This window comes from Catharus ustulatus, chromosome 29, assembly GCF_009819885.2.
Source record: "Catharus ustulatus isolate bCatUst1 chromosome 29, bCatUst1.pri.v2, whole genome shotgun sequence".
Taxonomy (NCBI): Eukaryota; Metazoa; Chordata; class Aves; order Passeriformes; family Turdidae; genus Catharus; species Catharus ustulatus.
In genome coordinates, this window is record NC_046249.1 from 924261 (window position 1) to 952221 (window position 27961).

The 27961-nt window shown below is 68.3% G+C and overlaps 4 protein-coding genes across 7 annotated transcripts; 1 reads left to right on the plus strand and 3 right to left on the minus strand.

Moving 5' to 3' along the window:
- MPND (MPN domain containing) lies at positions 1-4048 on the minus strand. Of its 3 annotated transcripts, XM_033082512.2 has the most exons (13): positions 4016-4048; positions 2834-3060; positions 1972-2202; positions 1734-1896; positions 1580-1664; positions 1411-1507; positions 1220-1292; positions 1070-1146; positions 825-993; positions 676-746; positions 487-576; positions 245-337; positions 1-172 (listed from the first exon to the last, which is right to left on the minus strand). In XM_033082512.2, exons 1-13 carry the CDS (start codon positions 4020-4022, stop codon positions 86-88), a joined length of 1470 nt encoding a protein of 489 aa, XP_032938403.1. In that variant the 5' UTR covers positions 4023-4048; the 3' UTR covers positions 1-85. The 3 variants fall into 3 exon arrangements, with proteins under 3 accessions (XP_032938403.1, XP_032938402.1, XP_032938401.1); XM_033082511.2 differs by having other exon boundaries at positions 1580-1896; XM_033082510.2 differs by having other exon boundaries at positions 1734-2202.
- Positions 4049-4472: 424 nt separating this feature from the next.
- STAP2 (signal transducing adaptor family member 2) lies at positions 4473-7354 on the plus strand. Its single transcript, XM_033081914.1, has 8 exons — positions 4473-4591; positions 5044-5115; positions 5437-5532; positions 5828-5884; positions 5961-6160; positions 6292-6435; positions 6867-6936; positions 7181-7354. The coding sequence occupies exons 1-8, from the start codon at positions 4499-4501 to the stop codon at positions 7352-7354; spliced, it is 906 nt and encodes a 301-aa protein (XP_032937805.1). The 5' UTR covers positions 4473-4498.
- Positions 7355-8562: 1208 nt separating this feature from the next.
- Positions 8563-15461, minus strand: FSD1 (fibronectin type III and SPRY domain containing 1). 2 transcript variants are annotated; one of them, XM_033082179.1, is made up of 13 exons: positions 15388-15461; positions 14485-14592; positions 14274-14405; positions 13668-13769; positions 12424-12446; positions 11294-11415; positions 10825-11034; positions 10624-10722; positions 10366-10525; positions 10212-10291; positions 9569-9820; positions 8926-9014; positions 8563-8833 (listed from the first exon to the last, which is right to left on the minus strand). In XM_033082179.1, exons 1-13 carry the CDS (start codon positions 15397-15399, stop codon positions 8729-8731), a joined length of 1494 nt encoding a protein of 497 aa, XP_032938070.1. In that variant the 5' UTR covers positions 15400-15461; the 3' UTR covers positions 8563-8728. The 2 variants fall into 2 exon arrangements, with proteins under 2 accessions (XP_032938070.1, XP_032938071.1); XM_033082180.1 differs by having other exon boundaries at positions 14485-14580; positions 15388-15449.
- Positions 15462-20721: 5260 nt separating this feature from the next.
- On the minus strand, positions 20722-26422 carry SHD (Src homology 2 domain containing transforming protein D). Its single transcript, XM_033081916.2, has 6 exons — positions 26163-26422; positions 25424-25508; positions 24284-24496; positions 23880-24009; positions 22619-22738; positions 20722-20940 (listed from the first exon to the last, which is right to left on the minus strand). The coding sequence occupies exons 1-6, from the start codon at positions 26370-26372 to the stop codon at positions 20754-20756; spliced, it is 945 nt and encodes a 314-aa protein (XP_032937807.1). The 5' UTR covers positions 26373-26422; the 3' UTR covers positions 20722-20753.
- Positions 26423-27961: the final 1539 nt, after the last annotated feature.

A 27961-nucleotide genomic window follows, 5' to 3' on the forward strand; every position in this document is an offset into this window, starting at 1 on the left:
CGGCGGGACCTGGAGCTGTCCCGGGGCTGTCCCGGGTGAGCCCCGGGGCTGTGGGAGGCACCAGGGCCGGGCCAGCCCCGGGCCCTCACCCGCTGAGCTTGAGGAGGCTGAAGATCTGCTCCAGGACGTGCGTGAAGCTCTGGTCCTTGGGGGTGCGGGAGGCCAGCGAGCCCTGGAGGGGGGAGCCCGGGTTAATTCCAGCACAGCCCCCTCCAAACCCCCCTCCCCTCCCTGCCCTGCCCACCTTCAGCTTGTCCAGGTAGGTCTGGTCCTGACTCCACAGCTCCTGGAACTTCACCAGGTCCGGGGCTCCCCTGTAGAACTCCACCAGCAGCGTCTGGGGGGACACGGAGGGGCTGCAGGGCAGGGGGACCCCAAACCCCAAACCTGCAGACTCGGGGGGGCCTGGACAAGGCACTGCCACCATCCCCAGGGCTCCTGGGGACACGGGGTGGGGGGTTTTGGGGACCCCCGCCCCTCCCTCACCATCTCCTGCACCACGTCGTTGGTGAGGAACCCGTCCTGGATGTAGGTGACCTCCACGTCCATGGGGATCCCGTAGTCATTGGGGCGTTGCTGGGGATGGGGGAGCCAGGCAGGGTCACCCCACAGCTCTGGGGCCTGACCCCACCCTGGGGGGGCACCGGACCCCTCCCCAAATTCCGCCCCACTCACCTCCGGCGGTGGCATCACCCAGAAGGGAGCGATTTTGGATTCCACACCGGGATTGCCGTGGTAGAAGGGCCCTGTGGGGACACGGGGGGCTGGCACGGGGGGCCGGGAGCAGCCGCAGCCCCTCGGGACCCCCGGCCCCGGGCACGCACCGCAGATGAGCCCCAGGCAGGGCTGGAAGCCGTTGCCGCTGCCCTGCAGCTTGAGCTGATAATCCATCTGCGCGTCGATGTCGTGCAGCGAGGGCAGCGCGGGCCCGAAGGGGTGGCTGTGGTACCACCCCACCAGCGACAGCCCCCGCAGGAACAGGCTCTGGCAGATCTGGGGGGGCACAAACCGTGGGTCCAGACCCCCCCAGGCCGCTCCCGAGGCTGGATCGGCCGGGCCATTCCCTCACCTCCTCCTCCACAGCGCCCGCCGCTTCCGCGTCCCCCAGGCGGGTCCGGCACGGGAAGGCTCGGAGCACCGTGAGCACTGCGGGGACACGGGGCTGGGTGACACCGCCACCCCCGCCCGAGCCACCCCCGCCCCCCCAGACCCCACCTACGCTGCGTGTTGGTGTCCCACCGCCCCCCCAGGTACCCCACCACTTCGCTCCGCGTCAGGTGGCTGTGGAAATCCTAAAGGAAAAGGTTCAGATCAGCAATTCAGAGGTGAAACGATGGCACGAGGGACACCCCGCCGGCCGCAGTGTCCCCAGTGCCATCAGCGATGTCCCAGCCCGGGGAGGGGACGCACCAGCAGCAGGAGGACGTTGCTGGAGATGGCCACGTTGAAGGGCTGGAATTTGTTGATGGCCGCGAAGGACGTCACCTCCACCAGGGTCTGGGGGTTCCTGCAAGAGCCACGGCCCCGCTGCCAGCGCTGCCCCCGGCCCTGCTCGCCCCGTGTCCCCCGTGTCCCCTACCTGGCCGAGTCGCGGGTGCCCAGGGTGCAGTAGCGGACGGGCACCCGGGGTTTCACCTCCAGCCTTTTCCCTGCGCTGCCGGGATCTGCCGAGGACAAGGTCCCGTCACCGCACCGGGCTGCCCGGGACCCCCGGCACCCCCACGGCAGCTCACCCGTCCCCGCCGGCTCCGCCGGGCTCTTGCCCTGCTGCTTCTTGCTCCTCTCCTCCGGTTTTTTGGGAGCCGCGGGCTCCGGCAGCGGCACCCGGCCCTCCCTGGCCGCCTCCTCCTCCTCCTCCTCGGGCAGCTCCTCCTCCTCGCCCTCGCTGGCCAAGCTCTGCGGGCACACGGGGCTGGCACCCGGCTCGCCCCGCACCCTGGGGGTGCCGGGGGGAGGCGACCCCGCTCCCACCTCCTCGGGGGGCGGCACGTTGGGCTGGTGCTTGCGCAGCCACGCGGCTTTGTACTGGTCCAGCTTCTGGCCCTTGTAGCGCACGGACGCCCAGCCGCAGCCCGACTTCTTGGCGGGGTTCACCAGGCGCTTGCAGTGCGTGGCCCAAGCGCTCGGCGAGTTGAACACCTGCCCCGTCTCCTGCCAGGTGATCGTCCCGTCCGAGCCCAGGTCCCCCACGAACTTCTTGCCCTGGGGACAACGGCGTGAGTCGCGTCCGCCTGTGCCCGTCCCTTCTCCCTCAGCCCCGTCACTGTCCCACGTTCACCGTCCCTTGTCCTCATCCCACATCTCCTGTCCTCATCCTGCGTCCCTTTTCCCGTCCTTTTCCCTGTCCCATGTCTCCTGCCCCGTCTCTGTTTCTTGTCCCCATCCTTATTCCTCGTTCCCATCGCCGCTCCCCTGTCCCCATCCCGTGTCCCCTGTCCTCATCCCACATCCCCTGTCCTCATCCTGCGTCCCTTTTCCCGTCCCTTTCCCTGTCCCGTGTCTCCTGCCCCATCACTGTCTCCTACCCCAGCTCTGTTTCTTGTCCCCATCCTTATTCCTTGTCCTCATCCTTATTCCTCGTCCCCCTTGCCGCTCCCCTCTCCCCACCCCGTGTCCCTTGTCCTCATCGCCGCTCCCCTGTCCTCGTCCTGCGTTCCTTTTCCCGTCCCTTTCCCTGTCCCGTGTCTCCTGCCCCGTCTCTGTTTCTTGTCCCCATCTCTGTTTCTTGTCCCCATCCTCATTTCTCGTCCCCATCGCCGCTCCCCTGTCCCCACGCCGTGTCCCTTGTCCTCATCCCACATCCCCCGTCCCCACGCCGTGTCCCCAGGCTCACCAGGTAGTAGATGGACAGGACGCCCCTGCCCGGCTCCAGGAGCCCGTCTCGGAGCAGGACCCTCAGGGTGATCCCCCTGCGGGTCAGGACGGCGCCCCGGGGCCCCCCCGCCGCCTTCGCGCCGCTCCCGACCTCGGGCTCGGCCTCCGCCTCGTCCAGCCCCGGCTCCAGCTCATCCTCATCCTCCTCCAGACACTCGTCCCCGCCGGGGGAGGCGGCCGCCAGCGCTGCCGGGGGGGACACGGTGTGGCAGCACCCCTGGGTGTCCCCCAGAGCACCCCTGGGTGTCCCCCAGAGCACCCCGGGTGTCCCCCAGAGCACCCCTGGGTGTCCCCCAGAGCACCCCGGGTGTCCCCCAGAGCACCCCGGGTGTCCCCCAGAGCACCCCTGGGTGTCCCCGCCATGGTTTCTGCCCGCGGATGGGGACACGGGGACAGGGATGCTCGGAGACGTGGGGACGGGAACAGGTGGACATGGGGACACCAGCACGGAGGGGACACAAGGACCTGGAGGGGCAGGACGCGGGGACAGGAGATCTCGGGGATGGGACATGGGGACACTGACGTGGGGAGATGGGGGGTGAGGACACAGGAGAGTGACAATAAAGGACTGAGGGCACGGGGACACGGCTGGGGGATACAGGAACGGGCCGGGGGACACGGGGACACGGTCAGGGGACACCGGGCTGAGTCCCCCCGGGCCCAGCAGGTCCCGAGAGCCCGGAGGGCTGCGGGGGAGGCCGGCGGTGACACACGACAGGTCCCGGGGGAGGGCTGGCCCCGCCCCGCCCCGCCCCCGCTCCGCCGCTGCCCCAGGGGTGTCCCGGGATGTCCCGGGATGTCCCCACCGGGGTCCCGCGGGCTCGGGCAGGTGCACGCGCGTGTCCCGGCTGTGTGCGGGGGAGGGGGGAAGTGACCGGTGCGTGTCCCCGGCCGGGCCGCGTGTCCGTGCGCGCGTGTCCAGTTCCCGGTGCGCTCCCGGTGCGTGTCCGGTACCGCGTGCCCCGGTGCGTGCCCGGCGTGCGCGTGCCCGGGGCGTGCTCGGTGCGTGCCCGGTGCGCGCGATCCCGGTGCGTGCCCGGTGCCCGATGCGTGTCCGATTCCCAGCTCCCAGTTCCCAGTTCCCGGTTCCCGGTTCCCGGCCCCGCAGCCCGGTGCCCGGAGCGCCCCCGCCCCCCGGTACCTGCCATGCTCCGCTCCCGCCGCTCCCGCCGCTCCCGCCTCCCCCCGGTGCGCGCGGCGGCGGCGGCGGCGACACGTGATGGGGCGGCCCCGGGCGCCCCGCCCCGCCCGGGGGGGTGAGGGGACACCGGACCGGGGGGGGGGGGACAGCCCCGCACCTGCGGCACCGGGCGGGGCGGGACACGGGGGCTCAGCCCCGCACCGGGACACCGAACCCCCCCACTCCCTGCGGGACCCCCGCCCGCCGCCCCTCGGTGCGGGGAGGGGCACGGGGGACACCGGGAACGGGAGAGGGAGGGGAACGGGAGCGGGAACCTGCTGAGGGCTCAGCCCCGCACCTGCTGCGTCCCACGGGAGGGACGAGGGGGCTCAGCCCCGCACCGGGGATGCCCCGGCCCCGCCGGTTCACCCGCCCGCCGCCCTTCGCCCCGGGCCGGGCGGGGCCGGTGCCGGGAACTGCGGCCGCTCCTGCGCCGTGGCGGAGATGGAGCGGCCGGTGCCGCTGCCCCGCGGGATCCGGCCCCGGGCCCGGAACTACTACGAGGGCTTCGTGAACAAACGGGGGCCGCGGGATCAGGTGGGCGACACCGCCGGGACCGACACCGACACCGGCACCCCCGGGACCGGGCGCCAGGAGCGACCCCCGGGTACCCAGGACCTGTTCCCGGGATCGCTCCCGGCACTCCCAGGCACTGTCACCCCCGGGACCGAGTCCCTGTGTCCCCTCCGCCGCCCGGGGCCACCGGGGGTATGCTCCCCGCGGAGCCCGGTGCCTGTTCCCGGTTCCCGGTGCCTGTTCCCGGTGCCTGTTACCGGTTCCCGGTGCCTGTTCCCGGTTCCCAGTGCCTGTTCCCGGTTCCCGGTGCCTGTTCCCGATTCCCGGTGCCTGTTCCCGGTTCCCAGTGCCTGTTCCCGGTTCCCGGTGCCTGTTCCCGATTCCCGGTGCCGGTTCCCGGTGCCGGTTCCCGGTTCCCGGTGCCTGTTCCCGGTGCCGGTGCGGGGCCGAGCTGAGCCCGTCCCTCCCCGCAGGGCTTCCAGAGGGTCTGGGCCGGGCTGCGGGGACTCAAACTCGCCTTCTACAGGTTGCCCCAGGACCGGGAGGTACGGGGGGCTCCTCCGGGGGAATTCCCGGGGCTGGGACCCCCACACGGGCTGTGCCCGCCGGGACCCGCGGGGTTTGTTCAGGCCGGGACCCCCGTGGGACCCCCCGAGGCACCCCCGGGCTGGGACCCCTCAGGGTGGGACCCCTGAGCCCCCTCCCCGAGCTGGGACCTCTTTGGGGACCCCTCCCCATAACCCCCAGGGATGGGACCTTCAGGTGACACTGGGGGGTCCCCGGCTGAGGAGGGGGTGGCCGGGGGGAGCTGAGCCCTGACGTGCTCGTGTCCCCGGGCCGGGGGTCCCACCCTTGGGTGCCCCCAGCCCCTGGAGGTGCTGGACCTGGGCGAGCTGGAGACCGCGCAGGCCGAGGGCGGGGCCCTCGTGCTCAGGCTGAAGGGACAGCAGGTGACAATGAAGGTGAGGGGCAGCCACGGGGGGCTGGGGGCACCCGGGGGCAATGGGGGCACCTGCGGGGGGGACAGAGGGGACAGAGGGGACAGGGTTTCAGGGGCTGGGTTTTGGGACAGGAACTGGGGAGCGTAAGGGAAGGATTTAGAGATAAAGAGGGGACAGAATTTGGGGACTGGGGGGCAGAGGGGGAAGGATTTGGGGGTACAGAGGGATGGGGAGCTGTGGGATTTGGGGTGGAGATCAGTGAGGGGGCACAGGGGACAGGGACGGGCCCCCCTCACGTCCCTGTGTCCCCCGGCAGGCGGAGAGCCCCGAGACGCAGGAGATGTGGCGGGGATTCATCCTCACCATGGCCAAGGTGGGCTCGGGGCGCTGCCCGGGGGTCCCGCGGTGACAGGGACCCCTGTGTGCCACCACCCCGTGTCCCCCCGCAGATGAGGATGCCCCGGGACCTGCTGCTGCTGCCCGGACACAACGTGCAGCTGCTGGAGGCTCTGCGGGAGGAGCGGCAGCGCAGGGCCAGCCCCGTGTCCCCCGCCAGCCCCGTGTCCCCGGTCACACCCGTGGTGACACCCGTGTCCCTGGTCACACCCGTGTCCCCGGTCACACCCGTGTCCCCCAGCTCCTCTGAGCCGTGAGTCAAAGTCTGGGGAGCTCCCCCATCCCCACTGGGACCAGCACGGCCCAACTGGGGGTGGCCCAGTGCGGCCGGCGGGGACAGGACAGGGTTGGGGGTGACAGTGGTGACACTGGGGGGGTCCCCAGGGTCCCCGGCTGCTTTTACCAGGTGACGCGTGCCGAGGCCGAGCGGCTGCTGGAGCAGAGCGCGGGCAGGGGGAACCTTCTGCTGCGGCCGGGGGGACACGGCCAGGGGCTCTCGGTCACCACCCGGCAGGAGCAGCCGGACGGGTCAGCGCAGGGGACACCGCGGGCGGCTCCCCGGGACAGGGGTGTCCCCAAGCCGGGAGGATCTGTCCCCCCGGGACAGGGGTGTCCCCGGGACAGGGGTGTCCCCAAGCCGGGAGGATGTGTCCCCCGGGACAGGGGTGTCCCCAAGCCGGGATGATGTGTCCCCCGGGACAGGGGTGTCCCCAGACGGGATGATGTGTCCCCTCGGGCAGGGGTGTCCCCAGCCGGGAGGATCTGTCCCCCCCGGACAGGGGTGTCCCCAGACGGGAGGATGTGTCCCCCCGGGACAGGGGTGTCCCCAGGCGGGAGGGATCCTGAGCAAACGATGGCTCAGGGGGAGGATCCCCATGGGAGGCTCTCAGGGTGAGGGGTGACCCCTTGAGGGGGTGTCCCCCTTGCTGGGAGTGTCCCACATTGTCCCCCCACCCCAGGTCAGTGCTGCTGAAGCACTACAGGGTGAAGAAAGAGCCCCAGGGCTACGTCATCGATGTGGAGACCCCGGTGAGTGACACGGGGGACAGGGACCCCCATCCCGGGCACCCCCTTGAGCCCCCCGGGGTGGGATCCTTGGGGTCACCCCCCCAAGGGAGTGGCACCCTGTGGGCTGTGACACCCCCAGGGACCACCCAAGGGTGGCACCAAGGGGCTGGGACCCCCAAGGGGCTGCAGCCAAGGGGCTGGGACCCCCATGCAGGGCCTGGGGGCGCGGGGGGGACCCCGAGTGACACCGTGTGTGTCCCCCCAGCATCGCTGCTCGTCGCTGGCAGACGTGGTGCAGCTCTTCGTGAGCAGGAGCAGGGGCAGCCTGCAGCCCCTGGACCCCGAGTACAGCGCCCACCTGGGTGGGCACCGCGGCTGGGGGGGCTCGGGGGGCTCAGGGCAGGACTGGGGGGGTCGGGAGCAGCTGAGGGGAGGCTGAGGGGAGGCAGGGAGGGGGGTACTCGGGGGGGATGGAGATTTGGGGGGCAGAGCTGCTGGGGTGTCAGCCTGGGAGGGATCAGAGGGGTCTGGGGGGCTCAGAGGAGTCTGGGGGAGCTCACAGGACTCTGGGGGGGATCAGAGGGGTCTGGGGGGCTCAGAGGGGTCTGGGGGGGATCAGAGGGTTCTGGGGGGATCAGAGGGGTCTGGGGGGGATCAGAGGGGTCTGGGGGGATCAGAGGGGTCTGGGGGGGATCAGAGGGGTCTGGGGGGGATCAGAGGGGTCTGGGGGAGATCAGGGGGGTCTGGGGACACTCAGAGGGGTCTGGGGGGACTCACAGGACTCTGGGGGGATCAGAGGGGTCTGGGGGGGCTCAGAGGGGTCTGGGGGCTCTCAGAGGGGTCTGGGGGCTCTCAGAGGGCTCCGGGGGTGTCCGTGACCCCCCTTGCTCTGCAGAGTTCGTGCCCCCCGCCCCCAAGGTGTCCCCACCGTCCCCCCCCGCTGCCACCACGCCCAGCCTGGGCAGACCCCTGAGCCTGGGGCTGGTTCCCGAGGAGCAGCTCTACATGAACGACCCCGGTGAGGGTCTGGGGATGTGGGAACGGGAACGGGGGGGGCTGGGGGCACCCCCGCACTGAGCCCGACCCCTCCCCACCCCCCCACCCCGCTGTCACCCCCCGAACACAGAGAGGGGGACACCATGGGGGGGTGGGGACACCATGGGGACACCGGGTCCTGTCAGCGGCTCGGGGGGCAGTGGGGAGGAATGGGGGGGGTTCCTGGGGGGCAGGGGGCTTCCTGGGGGGCAGGGGGGGGTCCTGGGGGGCAAGGGGGATTCTCACACCCCCCACCCCGGCACAGGGAGCACCCACGACCTGCTCAGGGAGCTGCACAGGAAGCTGAGGCTGCACCAGGTTCAGCCCAAGAACTGATGGGGACACTCTGGGGGGGGCCCTGCTGCCCCCCATTTGTGCCAGCAGCCAGAGGGGACAGCAGGGCCCCCCTCACCCCGAGGGAAAGCTGTCCCCAGTGTCCCCTGGGGTGACCCCCTCATGCTGTGAATAAAGAACCCTGTGCCCACCCAGCCCCTCCTGGTACCGTGGGGGTGTCACAGGGACCCCAAACCCCCCCGTGCCCACCCAGCCCCTCCTGGCACCGTGGGGGTGTCACAGGGACCCCAAACCCCCCCGTGCCCATCCATGCCCAGGTCACACCTACATCCCAGTTTATTCTCCAGGCCAGAAGCAGCTCTCGGTGCTGGGGGGGCACGGAGTGGGGGGGCCGTGGGTGGCCCCGGGGGTGGCAGAGCCCTGCAGGGCAGCGCTGGGGGTGCCAGGGGCAGGGGTACATTCAGTGCTGTGCCCAGGGAGGGGCTCAGGGCAGGCTGGAGCTGCTGGCCGTGCTGTTCCGCTTCTGCAGGCACCGCACGGCGCTGGGCACCTGCAGGCCTGATGTCACCTGGAAGCTGCCACACCACACCTGGGGACACGGGGAGGGGCTCAGGGGGCTGAACACAGAGCTGGCAGCTCCCCCCAGAGCCCCCAGCCCTGCCCCAGCCCTGCCCCCCTTACCATGAAGGCCGGCAGCACCGGCTGCGAGAACTTGGCCTTGAAGGTGTGGAGCAGCTGCTTGGTGCGGGCGTTGTAGAAGGACAGGAAACCTGGGGGAGGGGGCACAGGGGGGCACGGGTGGGCACGGGGTGGGCAGAGCCCCAGGGTGGACATTGGTGTCCATGCTGGAGTATGGACATGCTGGTGGCCATGGAGGTGACAATGTGACAATGGCCATGATGGTGGCAATGCCCACACTGGTGTTTGTGGATATGGCAGTGACCATGGAGGTGACAACACCCACACTGGTGGCCATGGAAGTGCCAGCCCCAGCCCAGCTCAGCCCGGCCCAGCCCAGCCCAGCCCAGCCCAGCCCAGCCCAGTTCAGCCCAGCCCAGCCCAGCCCAGCCCAGTTCAGCCCAGCCCAGCCCAGTTCAGCCCAGTTCAGCCCAGCCCAGCCCAGTTCAGCCCAGCCCAGCCCAGTTCAGCCCAGCCCAGCCCAGCCCAGTTCAGCCCAGCCCAGCCCAGCCCAGCCCAGTTCAGCCCAGCCCAGCCCAGCCCAGCCCAGCCCAGCCCAGTTCAGCCCAGTCCAGCCCAGTCCAGCCCAGCCCAGCCCAGCCCAGCCCAGCCCAGCTCAGCCCAGCCCAGCCCAGCCCAGCCCCACCTTCGTGGAAGTTGCAGTGCACGCCGATGCAGTCGGGCACGGGCACGTCGAGCGCCTTGGCCTTGTTGTTGTGCTTGGCGCTGAAGCTGACCTGCAGCCAGTTGTTGAGGTGCAGGCACCAGGACGCCGAGGTCTTGCCCAGCTGGTCGAACTTGCCCAGGCTGCGATAGGCCACTCCCACGCCGAAGGCTTTGCTGTCGCGGTCGTACCGCACCTCCCAGTAGTGCTCGTCGCCGTCGATCAGGGTGTCCCCTGGGGCACGGCCACGGCTCTGCCCGGGGCACCCACGGCGGGCCCTGCCCTGTCCCCAACCCGCCTGGCCCTCTGCATCACCCCTGGGGCTCTGTGTCCTCCGTGCCCCCTGCTCACCCACACTCCTGGGTGCCACCTCTTCACCCCTGGGTATCCCCTGCTCACCCCTGGGTATCCCCTCCACACCCCTGAGTATCCCTCTGCACCCCTGGGTATCCCCTCCTCACCCCTGGTATCCCCTCTCACCCCTGGGTATCCCCTCCTCACCCCTGGGTATCCCCTCCTCACCTCTGGGTGCCCCCTGCTCATCCCTGGGTATCCTCTCCACAGCCCTGGGTATCCCCTTTACACCCTTGGGTGCCCTCTCCCCACCCCCGGGTGCCCCTCTCACCCAGCACCGTGTAGGACTCGGCCGTGAATCGGTCGCGGCCGCCCCGGCCCAGGGACATCCTCTTGGGCGACTGCACCACCCTGGCACACAGGGACAGCAGGGTTGGCACTGCCAGGCACACGGGCCGTGCCAGGGGGCCCGGGGGTGGCGTTACCTGGCAGGGGAGTTGGCAGGAGAGGCCGTCCTGCCCTTGCCATCCTTCTCTCGGGCCTTGACGTCCTGCACCTTCCCGCCCGTGGCGTCCCACTCCACGCTCAGCTCCTCCACCCGCAGGTTCTGGTGGCACGTGCTGGCGTCCAGCCGGAACATGAACGCTGGGGACAGCCCCTGTCAGCACTGCCCACTGCCTGGCCACCACCCCACAGGGGTGGCACAGTGGGGGACACGGGCACTGCCACCCCCCAGGACACACCTCTGGTCTCCAGAGTGACCGGCTCCGAGAAGTCGCCGGCCACCGCCTTGTTACACGCCCGGACACGGAAGTTCATGAACTTCATGTCAAACCTGAGCCCTGTGGGCACAGCAGGGTCATGGGGGTGGCACCAGGAGGGCACTGCCACCCCCGTGTCCCCCACAGAGCCTGGGACAGCCCCAGCACCCGCTGTGCCCTCACCAGTGAGGGTGTACTCCGTGCCCTTGATGCCCTCGATGACCATCCAGGGCTGGTCCTCCTTGGCTCGGGGGGGCCCCTCGAAGTTGGTCCTGCGATACTCCAGCACGTAGTGGTCGATCTTGTTGTCCTCGTCGGGCATCCTCCAGGCCAGGGTCACACAGTTATCGGCCACCAGCGACTCGGCCAGGTCGATCTCGGGGGCGCTGGGCACTGCCCGCAGGAGCAGCCGTGCCAGTGTCCCCCCTCCCTGCCACACAGGGGTTCCCCAGCACTTCCAGCCCCCCCAGGGCTCCCACAGCTCACCAAGTCCCAAACCTCAGGCATGGCACCCATGGGACCCCACCCACAGCACCCAGAGACCCCCCTGGGCACAGCATCCAAACCCCTCACCCCTCCGTGCATCCCTGCACCTTCCTGCCCTCTGGGAAGGTGCCCCAGGTACCCCTGTGCCCCCCTGGCCTGGCAGTACCTGGCAGGAAGGTCAGGGCCTGCAGCAGGCGCCGCTCCTGGGCGAAATCCACCATCAGGTGGCTCATGTTATCGCTGACCTTGGCCTTGAGCGACAGCCGGAAGGCCGGAGCCATGGTCACGCTGTGCCAGGACAGGGGACAGAGCTCAGCTGGGCACCCACCCCCCTGCATGGCCCTGGGGAGGGTGGGCAGGGCCACCACAGCATCCACAGGGCCATTCCTGACCCACAGGGCCACCCCAGCACCCACAGGGTCACCCCAGCACCCACAGGGCCACCCCAGCACTCACAGGGCCACCCCTGTACCCACAGGGCTACCACAGCACCCACAGGGCCACCCCAGCACCCACAGGGTCACCCCAGCACCCACAGGGCCACCCCAGCACCCACAGGGTCATCCCTGACCCACAGGGCCACCACAGCACAAACAGGGTCAGCCCTGCACCCACAGGGTCACCCCAGCACCCACAGGGCCACCCCTGCACCCACAGGGCCACCCCAGCACCCACAGGGCCATTCCTGACCCACAGGGCCACCCCTGCACCCACAGGGTCACCCCAGCACTCACAGGGCCACCCCAGCACCCCCAGGGTCACCCCTGCACCCACAGGGTCACTCCTGACCCACAGGGCCATTCCTGACCCACAGGGCCACTCCTGACCCACAGGGCCACCCCAGCACTCACAGGGCCACCCCTGCACCCACAGGGTCACCCCTGACCCACAGGGCCACCTCTGACCCACAGGGTCACCCCTGACCCACAGGGCCACCCCTGACCCACAGGGCCATCCCTGACCCATAGGGTCACCCCAGCACCCACAGGGCCATCCCTGACCCACAGGGCCACCCCACAGGGCCACTCCTGACCCACAGGGCCACCCCTGCACTCACAGGGCCACCCCTGACCCACAGGGTCATCCCTGACCCACAGGGCCACCCCTGCACCCACAGGGTCACCCCTGACCCACAGGGCCACCCCAGCACCACCCCCTGTGGGCCCTGGCTGGGAGGAGGAGGAAGAGGAGGAGGAGGAGGAGGAGGAGGAGGAGGAGGAGGAGGAGGAGGAGGAGGAGGAGGAGGAGGAGGAGGAGGAGGATGGGGTTAGTGGGAGGGGGCTCAGGGGGCCGTACCTATCCTTGATCTGTTTGGCCGCCTTGTGAGCGCACAGGGAAAGAGGAGAGAAGCAGCAGTGAGGCAGCAGAGCCAGGCACAGGGGGCACATGCAGGATCTGTACCAGCTGTGGCACCCCAGCAGGACAGCATCCCTGCATCCCTGCATCCCACAGCATCCTACAGCATCCCAGAGCATCCCAGAGCATCCCTGCATCCCTGAGCATCCTACAGCATCCCTGCATCCAGCATCCCACAGCATCCCAGAGCATCCCAGAGCATCCCTGCATCCCTGAGCATCCTACAGCATCCCAGAGCGTCCCAGAGCATCCCTGAGTATCCCTGAGTATCCCACAGCATCCCAGAGCATCCCACAGCATCCCAGAGCATCCCTGCATCCCAGAGCATCCCTGCATCCAGCATCCCAGAGCATCCCAGAGCATCCCAGAGCATCCCAGAGCATCCCAGAGCATCCCTGCATCCCACAGCATCCCTGCATCCCAGAGAATCCCAGAGCATCCCACAGCATCCCAGAGCATCCCACAGCATCCCAGAGAATCCCAGAGCATCCCAGAGAATCCCAGAGCATCCCACAGCATCCCAGAGCATCCCACAGCATCCCAGAGCATCCCACAGCATCCCAGAGCATCCCAGAGATCCCTGCATCCAGCATCCCACAGCATCCCTGCATCCCAGAGCATCCCTGCATCCTGCATCCCACAGCATCCCAGAGCATCCCTGCATCCTGCATCCCACAGCATCCCAGAGCATCCCTGCATCCAGCATCCCACAGCATCCCTGCATCCCACAGCATCCCTGCATCCCACAGCATCCCTGCATCCTGCAACCCAGAGCATCCCAGAGTGTCTCAGAGCATCTCACAGCATCACACAGCATCCCACAGCATCCCTGCATCCTGCATCCCAGAGCATCCGAGTGTCTCAGAGCATCTCAGAGTGTCTCAGAGCATCCCACAGCATCCCAGAATCCCTGCATCCCACAGCATCCCACAGCATCCCAGAGTGCCCCCTGTGTCCCCGCCACGGTGTCCCCCTGGCACTAGTGGCACTGGTGGCACTGGTGGCACTGGGTGTCCACGCTCCCCCCCAGCCCCCCAGCAGGCACAGCCAGCCCAGCGTGGCCCCAGCACAGCAGAGAAGGTGCCCAGCCCAGGGCGGCATCGAGTGAGGGGCGAGGGGGGGTCAGGACACCCCCAGCGTGGGGACAGCCTGGCAGGGCCACCCCTGGCACCGTGGGGACACACCTGGGAGAAGTCGTGGTGGTTGGCCGTGCCCAGGGCGTGGTTGGCCGCCTCCAGCAGCTCCTCCGAGCTCTCCAGGGCCTTGGAACACGCGGCGAGCTGGGCCTGGAGAGGGGACAGAGGGACAGAGATGGGAGGGGGCTCGGGGCAGAGGGACAGAGCTGGGAGGGGTCCTGGGCAGAGGGGCAGAGATGGGCAGGGGTCTCAGGGCAGAGGGACAGAGATGGGAGGGGTCCTGGGCAGAGGGGTAGAGCTGGGCAGGGGTCCCGGGGGGCAGAGCTGGGCAGGGGTCTCAGGGCAGAGGGGCAGAGATGGGAGGGGGTCCCAGGGCGGAGGGGCAGAGCTGGGAGGGGGTCCTGGGGACAGCGCTGGGCAGGGGTCCCAGGGAAGAGGGGGCAGAGCTGGGAGGGGATCCCGGGGCAGATGGGGCAGTTCTGGGCAGGGGTCTCAGGGCAGAGGGGGCAGTTCTGGGCAGGGGTCTCAGGGCAGAGGGGGCAGTTCTGGTCTCAGGGCAGAGGGGGCAGTTCTGGGCAGGGGTCTCAGGGCAGAGGGGGCAGTTCTGGGCAGGGGTCCCAGGGTAGAGGGCCCGGGGGCTCCCCCAGGGCTCACCTGCAGCTCGTAGGTGCGGCTGGCGCGCTCCTGCTTGATCTTCATCACCATGTCCTCCTTGAGCTCGTCCAGCAGCGCGTACAGAGACTGGAACTCGGCCTCCAGGTCCTGCTGCGCCCGCGCCGAGTTGGCCTGGGCACAAAACGCGGCCTGAGCACGGCCCGGCCCGGCCTGGCACGGCCTGGCACGGTCTGGGGAGCCCCGGGGGTACCTCCACGTTCTGGATCATCTGCTTGAGGGAGTAGATGAAGTTCTGGATCTCCTCATTCTTCACGGCGAGGGTGGTGATGATCTTGCGCAGAGACTCCTGCCCGGCGCCCTGCAGCGGTCATCAGTGCCCGGGACCCCTGAGACCCCCGGGCCGGGCCCCCAGGGCCGTGCTGGGCCGTGCTGGGCCATGCCAGGCTGTGCCAGGCTGTGCCAGGCTGTGTGGACCATGCCAGGCCGTGCCAGGCCGGGAGGGCCGTGCTGGGCAATGCCAGGCCATACCAGGCCGTTGCAGGCCGTGCCAGGCTGTGCTGGACCATACCAGGCCGTGCCAGGCCGTGCCAGGCCGTTGCAGGCCGTGCCAGGCTGTGCTGGACCATACCAGGCCGTGCCAGGCCGTGCCAGGCCGTGCCAGGCCGTGCTGCCCAGCAAGGCAGGACCGATGACTTGGCAATGTGAGTGTGAGTGTGTGAGTGTGAGTGTGCCAGCCCTGAGCCCCCCGCTCCCCTCCCGCTCCCCTCCTCCATCCCGGTGCCCCCCTGACCCCCTCGCCCCTCCATCCTCCCCACCTGCGCTCCCCATCCTCCTCCTGCATCCCTCTGCTCCTCCTTCTCCATCCCATCCCATCCCTCCATCCCTGCCGCTCCTCTCCCATCCATCCCCACTCCCTCCATCACTCCTTCCCCCATCCCTCCGCCCCTTCTTCCTTCATCTCTCCTTCTCCATCCCTCCCTCCCTCCATCCCTCCCTCCACCCGTCCATCCCCCTCCCTCCCTCCCTCCCTGCCCCCTCCTCACTCCATCCTCCATCCCCCCCGCTCCCACGGCTCCATCCTCTCTCGGTGCCGGTGCCCGGTGTGTCCCGGCTCTCCCCGTGCCCCGCCGGTTCCCGGGGGTGCGGGCCGTACCTGGTCGCCCATTCCGGGCCGGCCCCGCCGCGCTCGGCCCCGCCGACACCAACAAAGGGGGAGCGGCGCCCCCGCCCCGCCCCGCCCCCGCCCCCGCCCGGCCCCGCCCCGCCCCGAGGCATGCCGGGAGTTGTAGTCCGGGAGGGGGGGCTGAGACCCCCGGGGTGGGGGCGCGTCCGGCCGGGGCTGGGGGCGAGGGGTGGGGGGACACTGTCACATTGTCACACTGTCACACTGTCACACTGTCACACTGTCTCACTGTCACACCGTCACACCGTCACACTGTCACACTGCCACACTGTCACACTGTCCCAGTCCAGGACACCCCACTCTGCCTGCAGGGCCGCGCTGGGACCCCCAGCCCGCTCGGGGGGGCAGGAGGGGTCCCCCCGCTCCGGCCCCAAGGGCTCCTCCCCAGGCTGGAGTGGATCCAGGATCAAGGTGGAGCTTGAGAAGGTGCTGTCACCTGTCCTCGCTCTGGACGAGGTCCCAAATCCCTGTCCCCATCCCTGTCTCAAATGTCTGTCCCCATCCCTGTCCCAAATCCCTGTCCCCATCCCTGTCCCCATCCCGGTCCCCACCCCTGTCCCCATCCCTGTCCCAAATCCTTGTCCAAATCCCTGTCCCCATCCCTGTTCAAATCCCTGTCCCCATCCCTGCCCCAAATCCTTGTCCAAATCCCTGTCCCCATCCCTGTCCAAATCCCTGTCCCAAATCCTTGTCCAAATCCTTGTCCCCATCCCTGTCCCAAATCCCTGTCCCCATCCCTGTCCCCATCCCTGTCCAAATCCCTGTCCCAAATCCTTGTCCAAATCCTTGTCCCCATCCCTGTCCCAAATCCCCGTCCCCATCCCTGTCCCAAATCCCTGTCCCCATCCCTGTCCCCATCCCTGTCCCCACCCCGACATCTGCCCCATCCTTGCCCAAATCCCCACCCCCAGCCCTCCACCACACCCCCGTCTCTGTCCCTGTCACCTCCCCTGTAGCACAGGAAGCCACAGTGTCGCTGGCGGCTGGCCCAGGTGACAGAGGGCCGGGGGACTTTGGGGACAGCAGCGCTGTGGGGACAGGGACAGCGCGGGCACTGGGACCCCTTGGGGACGCGGCCCCTCGGAGCGGGGCTGGGCTGGCCCCGAGCAGGGATGTGGGGGCTCGGGGTCCTCATCCCCCTCCTTGCAGGTGAGTGGGGACAAGGGTGGGTGGGGGGACAGTGGGGACAGCGCCTGCCACCCTGTGCTGTGCTGTGGGGGTGGGGACAGCCCACCCAGGGGACACTGGTGGGGCACGGGGCTCGGGCTGGCCCCTGTGTGACAGCTGGGGTGGGAGTGGGACATCTGTCCTGAGGGGGACACCAGAGGGGACACAGAGGGAGGCACAGACATGGGGACAGGGCGGGTGACACGGGTGTGGCAGGGGGACAGCGGGGAGCAGCGGGGGATGGGCGGGGGGACGTGGGGACAGGAGCGGATGGGGGTGAGTGGGTGAGGAAGATGACAGCGGTGGGGGACAGGATGGGGTGTGTGGTCAGAGGCAGCGGTGACACAGGACGTGTCAGCGAGCCTGCAGTGTCCCCATCCCCCACCCCACGGGTGTCCTGGGCACCGCGGTGCCACCCCCTGTGACCCCGGGGCTGTCCCCACAGCCGGAGCCCTGCGGGTGATCCAGGAGCCGGACGAGCTGCAGGTGACAGAGGGTGACACGGCCAGGCTGGGCTGCCGGGTGGAGGTGGCCGAGAGCAGCGCCCAGCTGCGCATGGAGTGGGTGCGGGACGGGGAGCTCGGGGTGCTCTGTGCCGCCCGCCTGCCCTTTGTCACCCCCACGCCCTTTGTCACCCCCACGCCCCCGTCCCCGTGTCCCCGCCGTGTCCCGGAGGTCCAGCTGGCCTGGCACCCCCCCCGGGCCACCCTCAGCCTCCCGCAGGTTCGGGGCAACGACAGCGGCCGCTACATCTGCCAAGTGATCCTCGAGATCCCCCGGCACCGCACCGCCACCGGCAACGGCACCGAGCTCCGCGTCACCCCCGGTACGGCCCCGGTACAGCCCGGTTCTATCCCAGTGCTGCCCGGTACTGCCCCGGTACCGCCCGGTACGTCCCTGGTACTGCCCGGTTCTATCCCAGTGCTGCCCGGTACTGCCCCGGTACCGCCCGGTACGGCCCCGGTACCGCCCGGTTCTATCCCAGTGCTGCCCAGTACGGCCCCGGTACCGCCCGGTACGGCCCCGGTACCGCCCGGTTCTATCCCAGTGCTGCCCAGTACGGCCCCGGTACCGCCCGGTACGTCCCTGGTACTGCCCCGGTACCGCCCGGTACGGCCCCGGTACCGCCCGGTACGTCCCTGGTACTGCCCCGGTACCGCCCGGTACGGCCCCGGTACCGCCCGGTTCTATCCCAGTGCTGCCCAGTACGGCCCCGGTACCGCCCGGTTCTGTCCCAGTGCTGCCCGGTACTGCCCGGTACTGCCCGGTACGTCCCTGGTACTGCCCGGTACTGCCCGGTACCGCCCGGGTACGGCCCCGGTACTGCCCCGGTACTGCCCGGTTCTATCCCAGTGCTGCCCAGCACGGCCCCAGTACCGCCCGGTACGTCCCTGGTACTGCCCGGTGCTGCCCCGGTACAGCCCGGTTCTATCCCAGTACTACCCGGTACTGCCCGGGTACGGCCCCGGTACTGCCCGGCACGGCTCCGCACGGAGGGGACAGGGGGACAGTTGAGGTGGCACCGCCGAGGGGATTGGGAGGGTCCCTGGGGGTCACCAAGAGGGCGGGTGGGGTCCCCTGGAGGAGATTCCCGAGGGGTTTGGGTGGCACAGAGAGGAGGGACAGGGACGGGGACACGGACAGGGACAGGGACGGGGACAGGGACAGGGACAGGGACAGGGACGGGGACTGGGACGGGGACTGGGACGGGGACAGAAACATCTCTGACTTCTTTCCCCTCCCAGCAGCAGCCCTCGGAGGACATCAGGCAGGTAACTGCGTCCCCGCTGTCCCCTCCAGCCCGGCACCCGCGGGTGACCCCCGGGCTGTCCCCAGGGCTGTCCCCAGGGCTGACCCCGGCTGGCTCCGCTCGCAGCGCTGCTCTGGGGGCTCGTGGGGAGCCTGGGGGGCTCCGTCCTTCTCCTGGGGGCGGCTCTGCTCGGCTACCGCTGCTGCCGCCGCAGCGCAGGTAACCCTGTCCCCAAATGTCCCCTCCCCGAGTTCCCCTCCCTAATACCTGTCCCCAAATACCTGTCCCCAAACATCCCCTCCCCGAGCTCCCCTCCCCAAATACCTGTCCCCAAATACCTGTCCCCAAACATCCCCTCCCCGAGCTCCCCTCCCCAAATACCTGTCCCCAAACACCCGACCTCAAATACCCGTCCCCAAATACCCGACCCCAAATACCCGTCCCCAAATACCCGACCCCAAATACCCAACCTCAAATTCCCATCCCCAAATACCCGTCCCCAAATTCCCATCCCCAAATTCCCACCCCCAAATACCCGACCCCAAATATCCGTCCCCAAATTCCCATCCCCAAATACCCGTCCTCAAATACCCGTCCCCAAATTCCCATCCCCAAATACCTGTCCCCAAACATCCCCTCCCCGAGTTCCTCTCCCCAATACCTGCCCCAAATACCCGACCCCAAATTCCCATCCCCAAACTCCCATCCCCAAATACCTTCCCGAAATACCCGTCCCCAAATACCCGACCCCAAATACCCGACCCCAAATACCTGTCCCCAAACATCCCCTCCCCGAGTTCCCCTCCCCAAATACCTGTCCCCAAATACCCGACCCCAAATACCTTCCCCAAACACCCCTCACCCTCTCCCACACCCAAACGCCCCCTGCCCACCCGCCCCACGTCCCCCTGACCCCAAACCTCCCCTGCTCGTCCCCGCGTGTCCCCCGCGGGTCCCGGCGGGCAGAAGTGACCCCAAAAGCCGCATTTCCCCCTCCCCAGACACGGCCATTTACCTGAACGTGGTGTCCAGCTCGGCGCGGGACCCCAAGAAGCCGCCGCCCCCCGAGCCGCAGCACAACCTGTACCCTCCCCTGCCCCCCCGGCCCTGAGGGTGCCCCGAGTGTCTCACACCTCCCCCGGCTCTGCCTTCCTCAGGAAACCCCCCCAAAATGTGTTCGGCGGCTTCCTGCCACCCGGCTCTGTGTCCTCTGTGTCCCCCCGCCCGTGCCACCCTGTGCCCTCCTGCGTGTCACTGTGCCAGGAGGGTGACAGCACCCCCTGGATCCCCCCCGTTCCGGGGAAGCCACTCTGTTGTCCCCTGGCCTCTTCCACGGTGTCACCTGGCACAGGAGGGCTGTGCTGGGGGGGTGGGAAGAGAGGACCCCCCCCCCGAGGGGCAGTGTCACCAGCCCGTCACCATCCCCATGGCTGGGGGGACTCATCTCCCCCCGATCCCCCCGATCCTGGGGATCCTGGAGGGTGGTGACACCGCGGGGGACAGCGGTGGCAGCGCCACCACCTTGTCCTGCCTTCCCCAGGAGCAGCAGAGATGGACGCACCAGGGACACCCATTCCTGTCCCCATCCCTGTCCGCATCCCTGTCCCTATTCCTGTCCTTATTCCCGTCCCCATTTCAGTCCTTGCTCCCGTCCCCATCCCCATTCCTCTCTCCTCCCTTTCCCCATCCCTGTCCCTATTCCTTTCCCCATTCCTGTCCCCATTCCTGTCCCCATTCCAGTTCCCTCTCTGTTCCCATTCCTGTCCCCATTCCTGTCCCTATTCCTCTTCCCATTCCTGTCCCCATTCCTGTCCCCATTCCTGTCCCTATTCCTCTTCCCATTCCTGTCCCCATTCCTGTCCCCATTCCTGTCCCCATTCCTGTCCCTATTCCTGTCCCCATTCCTGTCCCTGCTCCTGTCCCCATCCCCATCCCTCTCCTCCCTTTCCCCATCCCTGTCCCTATTCCTGTCCCCATCCCTGTCCCTATTCCTGTCCCCATTTCAGTCCCTACTCCCATCTCCATCCTCATCCCTCTCTCCTCCCTGTCCCCATCCCTGTCCCCATTCCTGTCCTTATTCCTGTCCCCATTCCTGTCCCCATCCCTGTCCCTATCCCTGTCCCTATTCCTGTCCCCATTCCTGTCCCCATTCCTGTCCCTATTCCTGTCCCCATTTCAGTCCCTACTCCAATCCCCATCCCCATCCCTCTCTCTTCCCTTTCCCCATTTCTGTCCCTATTCCTGTCCCCATTCCTGTCCCCATCCCTGTCCCCATTCCAGTTCCCTCTCTGTCCCCACCCCTGCCCAAACCCCCATCCCCATCCCCATCCCCGCCCCAAACCCCCCCCGGATCCCGTCCCCGCTCCCCTGGGAGGCAGCAGAGCCGGGTGGGACGGGGCTGTTTATTGGGGCGGGGGTGTCACAGGGGCTGCACGGACACGGGGTACAGCAGGGACAGGTGACGAGCACCGCGCACGGGCAGGGCTCGGGCCGTGTAGTGCCCCACGGCCGCCGGCACCGACGGGAACGCGGCCCCGGCCCGGCCCAGAGTGAAGTGCTGCTCCCGGGTCCGCGTCAGCTTGACGTGCACGAAACCCTGGCTGCTCCTGCGGGACGGGGGGATGAGACAAGGGAGGGGCTTGGGGAGGGGGGCTTGGGGATGGGGGATTTGGGATTGGGGTCATTGGGATGGGGTCTGTGGGATGGGGGCTTGTGGATGGGGTCTGTGGGATGGGATCAGTGGGATGGGGTCAGTGGGATTGGGTCTGTGGGATTGGGGCTATGGGATGGGGTCTGTGGGATTGGGGCTATGGGATGGGTCATTGGGATGGGGTCATTAGGATGGGGTCTGTGGGATGGGGTCTGTGGGATTGGGGCTATGGGATGGGGTCTGTGGGATTGGGGCTATGGGATGGGGACTGTGGGATTGGGGTCATTGGGATGGGGGCTATGGGATTGGGGTCTGTGGGATGGGATCAGTGGGATGGGGTCTGTGGGATTGGGGCTATGGGATTTAGGCTATGGGATGGGATCTGTGGGATGGGGTCAGTGGGATGGGTCAGTGGGATGGGGGCTGTGGGATGGGATCAGTGGGATGGGGTCTGTGGGATGGGATCAGTGAGATTGGGGCTATGAGAGGGGGGCTATGGGATAGGGGCCATGGGATGGGATGGGATCAGTGGGATGGGATCAGTGGGATGGGGTCAGTGGGATTGGGGCTATGGGATGGGGATGGGATCAGTGGGATGGGCTCTGTGGGATGGGATCAATGGGATGGGGTCAGTGGGATGGGGTCTGTGGGATGGGATCAGTGGGATGGGATCAGTGGGATGGGGTCTGTGGGATTGGGGCTATGGGATGGGGTCTGTGGGATTGGGGCTATGGGATGGGATCAATGGGATGGGGATGGGGGATTGGGGCTATGGGATGGGGTCTGTGGGATGGGTCAGTGGGATGGGGATGGGGGTGGGGGATAAGGTGGGGATCTGCACAGGGATGAGGGTGAGGACAGCAATGAGGAGCAGGGCGCAGGCTGGGACAGGATGGGGATGGGGACAGGGCTGGGGGACACCTGGGACAGGAATGGGAACAGGGATGGGGACTAGGATGGAGATTGGGGCACAGGATGGGGATGGGGACAGGGCTGGGGACGCCACCCAGAGCAGGGGCAGGGGCTGATCCCGGGTCACCTCCAGCCCGTCCCCATCCGTGGGGACATCCCAGCACATCCCCACGGGTGCTGGGACACCAAACACGGCAGCACCAGACCCAACCCCACACCCCCAGCCCGATGGTCCCTGACAGGGCTGAGCTGTGCCCGTGTCCCCGTGTCCCCGTGTCCCCATATCCCTGTGTCCTGTGTCCCATATCCCCATGTCCCTGTGTCCTGCGACCTGTGTCCCCGTGTCCTATGACCTGTGTCCCGTGTCCCCGTGCCCCATGTCCCCGTGTCCCCTATCCCATGTCCCCATGTCCCCATGTCCTGTGTCCCGTGTCCCTGTGTCCTGTGACCTGTGTCCCCTGTCCCGTGTCCCATGTCCCATGTCCCCATGTCCTGTTTCTCGTGTCCCCTGTTCCGTGTCCCATGTCCCGTGTCCCATGTTCTCATGTCCCCGTGTCCCCATGTCCCATATTCCTATGTCTCCATGTCCCCGTGCCCCATGTCCCCGTGTCCCCTGTCTGGTGTCCCCTATCCCATGTCCCATGTCCCATGTCCCATGTCCCTGTGTCCCCATGCCCTATGTCCCCTGTCCCCTGCCCCGTGTCCCCTGTCCCCGTGCTCACCGCAGGGACAGCGAGTAGTCCTCGGGGCTGGTCTCGCAGTCCCTCACCAGGAAGCTCCCCTCGCGGCACAGCGCCAGCAGCGTCTCTGCGCCCGCGCGCCCGATGGGGCCGTGGTACCAGCTGGGCACAGCGCGGTCACACGGCCACCCCTGTGCCACCGGGACCCTCCCGCACCCCTCGGCACCCTGGGCTGGCCTGGGGACCCAACCACCCCCCACAGGGAGCTCCTGGGCCAGGGGGCACCTCCCACACCACGGGGACAGGCAGGGGTTTGGCAGCCAGCAGAGTCATGGGGCAACCACTCCGTGGGGCAAACAAAATATCTCATGGGGCAACCAAAATATCCCATGGGGCAACCAAAATATCCAATGGGGTAACCAAAATATCCAATGGGGCAACCAAAATATCCCATGGGGCACCCAACCATGCCATGGGGCAACCAAAATATCCCATGGGGCAACCAAACATCCCATGGGGCAACCAACCACGCCGTGGGGCAACCAAAATATCCCATGGGGCAACCAAAATATCCCATGGGGCACCCAAACATCCTATGGGGCAACCAAAATATCCCATGGGGCAACCAACCATGCCATGGGGCAACCAACCACGCCATGGGGCAACCAACCACGCCATGGGGCACCCAACCATCCTATTGGACACCCAACCATGCCATGGAGCACCCAAAATATCCCACAGGGCAACCAAAGGTCCTATGGGGCACCCAACCACTCCATGGGGTAACCAAAATATCCCATGGGGTACCCAAACATCCCATGGGGCAACCAAAGGTCCTATGGGGCAACCAAACATCTTATGGGGCACCCAACCACGCCACGGGGCAACCAAACATCCCATGGGGCAACCAAAGGTCCTATGGAGCACCCAACCATCCTACGGAGAACCCAAACATCCCATGGGGCAACCAACCATCCTATAGGGCACCCAAAATATCCCATGGGGCATCCAACCATCCTATAGGGCACCCAAACATCCTATAGGGTACCCAATCACACCATGGGGCACCCAACCATCCTATGGGGCACCCAAAATATCCCATGGGGCAACCAACCACACCATGGGGCAACCAAACGTCCTATGGGGCACCCAACCCTGCCGGGACTCACCCCTGGCATTGTCCCCTCTCCACCCCTGCTGGACCCACCCACGTCAAAGGGCCCAGCCCCACATGGGACACCCTGACCCCACAAGGACCCGCCCGTGGGGGATTTCCTCGGCCCTCGGTTGCCCCCAGACTCACGCCTGCTTCTCCAGGGGCAGCGAGGTGTCCACGTGCCGGGGGCTGGGGGGACAGCCCGGCCTGGGGGCGCGGGGGGAGCGCGGCAGCTGCCGGGACAGGCTGGGCGAGCGCTCGGGGCTCTCGAACTGCACTGCGGGGACAAAGGGCGTGTCACCCACCAGGGAACGGCCCGAAGGAGGCTCTGCCCTGCCCTGGGTCCCGGTGCTGGCCCTGGGATGGTGCCCTGGGGGTGTTGGGGTCCCAGGGGTGACAGCCACGGGGACAGGGGGATGCCGAGAGCCGGGGGTGGCACCCACGGGAGCTGCGGGATGCAGGGTGGGGGTCCCTGGGGTGGTCCCCACGGGCACAGGGGGATGCCGAGAGCCAGGGGTGGCACCCACGGTGGCACCGGGGGACGCTGTCACCTGCGAACGCCCGGGAGATGTGATCCTTCTTCCACTCCCAGGGCTGGTCGTACTCATCGGCCGGGCGCTCGTCATCGCGGGGCAGGCGGCTCTGGCGGGCCGGGGGTCCCCCCGGGCTGTCCCCGGCCGTGTCCCACTCCTCGGAGGGGGTGTCGTAGAGCTGGGGACCGCGGCGCGGCCGCACCCGCCGGGGCTCGCCCTGCCGGGGACACCCTGGGGGGAGAACGGGGCGGTGGGAGGTGGCCGGGACCCCCGGAGGGGTGCGGGGAGTGTCACCCACCTGTGAAGGGTGTCACACACACCTGGGGGGTGTCACACACCTCTGGGAGGTGTCACCCACCTGTGAAATGTGTCACCCACCTCTGGCGGGTGTCACACACCTCTGAAAGGTGTCACCCACCTCTGGGAGGTGTCACCCACTTGTGAAATGTGTCACACACCTCTGAAAGGTGTCACCCACCTCTGAAAGGTGTCACACACCTGTGAAGGGTGTCACCCACATCCGAAGGGTGTCACCCACCTCTGAAGGGTGTCACCCACCTCTGAAAGGTGTCACCCACCTGTGAAGGGTGTCACACACCTGTGAAAGGTGTCACCCACCTCTGAAAGGTGTCACCCACCTGTAAAGGGTGTCACACACCTCTGAAGGGTGTCACCCACTTGTGAAATGTGTCACAAACCTGTGAAGGATGTCACCCACATCCGAAGGGTGTCACACACCTCTGCGGGGTGTCACCCACCTGGGAAGGGTGTCACCCACCTCTGAAGGGTGTCACCCACTTGTGAAATGTGTCACACACCTGTGAAAGGTGTCACCCACCTCTGGGGGGTGTCACCCACCTCTGAAGGGTGTCACCCACCTCTGGGGGGTGTCACCCACCTGTGAAGGGTGTCACACACCTCTGAAGGGTGTCACACACCAGTGAAATGTGTCACCCACCTGTGGGGGTGTGTCACCCACCTCTGAAAGGTGTCACCCACCTCTGAAAGGTGTCACCCACCTCTGGGGGGTGTCACCCACCTGTGAAGGGTGTCATACACCTCTGAAGGGTGTCACCCAGCTCTGGGGGGTGTCACCCACTTGTGAAATGTGTCACACACCTCTGAAAGGTGTCACACACCTCTGGGGGTGTCACCCACCTGTGGCCTCCTCGTCGCAGCCGCCCTCGGGCGCCGGCTCCTGCTCCCCCTCGAAGGGCTCCGAGTACTCGCTCTCACCCGGGCCCTGCTGGGGGGAATCGGGGTGGGACGGGACCCCCCCTGCCCCCTCTGCACCCCCCCCGGTCCCTGGGTGCCCTCACGGGACCCTTCTGGCTCCCACAGCCCCGATTCGGGTGTCCCCAGCCCCGTCCCCCCTCCCGCCCACCCGGTCCCTTTGTCCCCCAACCCCGCTCCCCTTCCCCCTCTCCCAGTGCCTGCGCCGGTCCCAGCGCCCCCAGTTCCCTCTCCCGGTGACCCCAGACCCTCCCCGGGTGCCCCAGTGCCCCCCCGACCCCTCGGCTCTCCCGGTTCCCCGTCCCCGCTCTCCCGCTCTTTATTCCCGGTCCCCACCCCCGTTCCCCATCTCCCCCCATCCCCTCCTGTCCCCAGACCCCCCCGTTCTCCGCTCCCCCGCTGTCCCCGCCGCTCCCCGACCCCCCCCGTCCTCCCGGTGCCCCCGGTGCTCCTCCCGGTGCTCCCGGTGCCCCCCTGCCCCAGCCCCCCGCCCGCTGCCCCGCTGCACCTCCCGCTCCCTCCGCCGCCCTCCCCGCTCCTGGCGCTGGGCTGCGGCTCCTTCCCGGTGTCCCCGGTACCCCCCCGGTGTCCCCGGTACCCCCCCGGTGCCCTCAGTCCCCCCCCGGTGCCCTCCCGGTGCCCTCCCGGTGCCCCCCGGCCGTACCTGCTGCAGGCGGCGGTGGCCGCCCCCCGGCCCCGCGCCCCCCACCCGCACCAGGCGGCGGCGCGGGGACGCTCCGGGGCACCGGAGAGCGGCGGGGGCGGCACCGGGAGGGCCCCCGGGGCTGCCGGGGCCGCTGTAATCGGGCTGGGGGGGGCGCGGGGGGGAGCGCCGGGCCCCCCGGCCCAGGTACTCCCGGAGCCACTTGGCCATGGCGGGGAGCGGCACCGGGAGCGGCACCGGGACCGAGCGGCTCCGGGACCCGCCGGGACCCCCCCCCCTGCCGCCGCCGCCGCCGCCGGAGCCGCTTTGTGTCGCCGCCGCCGCGCGTGGCGCGGACCGGAGCCCCCGATCCCCCCCCCCCCCGAGCCCGCCTCGCCGGGGGCACCGGCACGGGGGGGGCGAGACCACCGAGGGGACACCGGCAGCGACAGCGACAGCGACACGGCGGGACCCCGATGGCGGGGGGCACCGGGACCCCTCGGCGGAACCGGGGTGACCCCTCCCGTCACACAGCGGGACAAGGGGGGGACACCGGGACCCCTCGGTGGAACCGGAACGGCCCCTCCCGTCACACAGCGGGACAAGGGGGGGCACCGGGACCCCCAGATGGAGCCCCTAGCACGGGCAGCTCGGGGCTGTCCCTGGGGGCTGCGGGGTTTGGGGGGGACAAGGAGCCCCCCTGCTCTGTCACTCACCCCCGGGGGGCACGGGGGGCTCTGCTCCCCCTCTGGTTCGGGGTTTGGGGGGGCTCAGAGAGCCTCAGACATTGGGGGCAGGGGGTTGGGAGCCCCCCAGCCCTGCCCTGAGCCCCCTCGTGGCATTGTCTGTGCCCAGAACAAAGGTCCCTGCCCGGGCTCCCACCTGGTGGTGACATCTGGGGGGACACGGCCAGAGACCCCCCCTCATGTCCCCCTCCCCAGCCCCGGGGTGAGCCCGGCATTAATATTTGAAGAGGCTAATTAAGGCATGTGCACAGAATGTTAATTGGGATGGGGTGCTGCCCTTCTGGCCAGCTCTGTCCCAGAGCCCCCCTCCCACCACCCCTCTTAATTAACTCAGCAATTAGCCATGGGTGCCATGTGAGGAGGTGGCTGTGGGTGAGCACAGCCCCTCTTGGGGTCTCTGCCATCGGGGTGGGGGTCCCTGGGGCAGGACCTGACAGTGCCCACACACAAATCACTCACTGGAACAAGATGAACCAACCGGCTCTGCCAGATCCAATTTATTCCAGACTTGTGGCTGCTGGAGCCCAGCAGGCTGGGAATGGTGGGGAGGGGATTGTCCCCGAGCTCCTGGGGACATCTGGGGGGGTGGGGGTGGCAGGACAGCCCTGTCCCCGCAGGGAGGGGCTGGAGGGGCCCCCAGGTCTGTGCAAAGGGGGGTCTGAGACACCCTGGCACAGCAACAGCTGGGGGTGAAGGGAAGGAGGGGGGGCTGAGCACCCCCATGGGAAGGGTCCAGGGTCCCTCAGGGCACCCCAAACCCAACCTGGGTGTGAATACTGGGGTGGGGTGAGGGCAGTGACACCCCCAGAACGGACACAGCAGAGTCCTGTCCAGCCCTGGCACTTCCCAACACAGCCTGGGAGCAGGGCTGGGACACACGGACACTGCTGGGGCTTCTCCAGGACTCCTGGGGCAGGGAGAACACCTTCCCTGTGCTGGGGCTGCAGGGAGAGCTCCTTCCCTGTGCTGGGGCTGCAGGGAGAACTCCTTCCTTGTGCTGGGACCTTCCTTGTGCTGGGACCTTCCCTGTGCTGGGACCTTCCCTGTGCTGGGACCTTCCCTGTGCTGGGACCT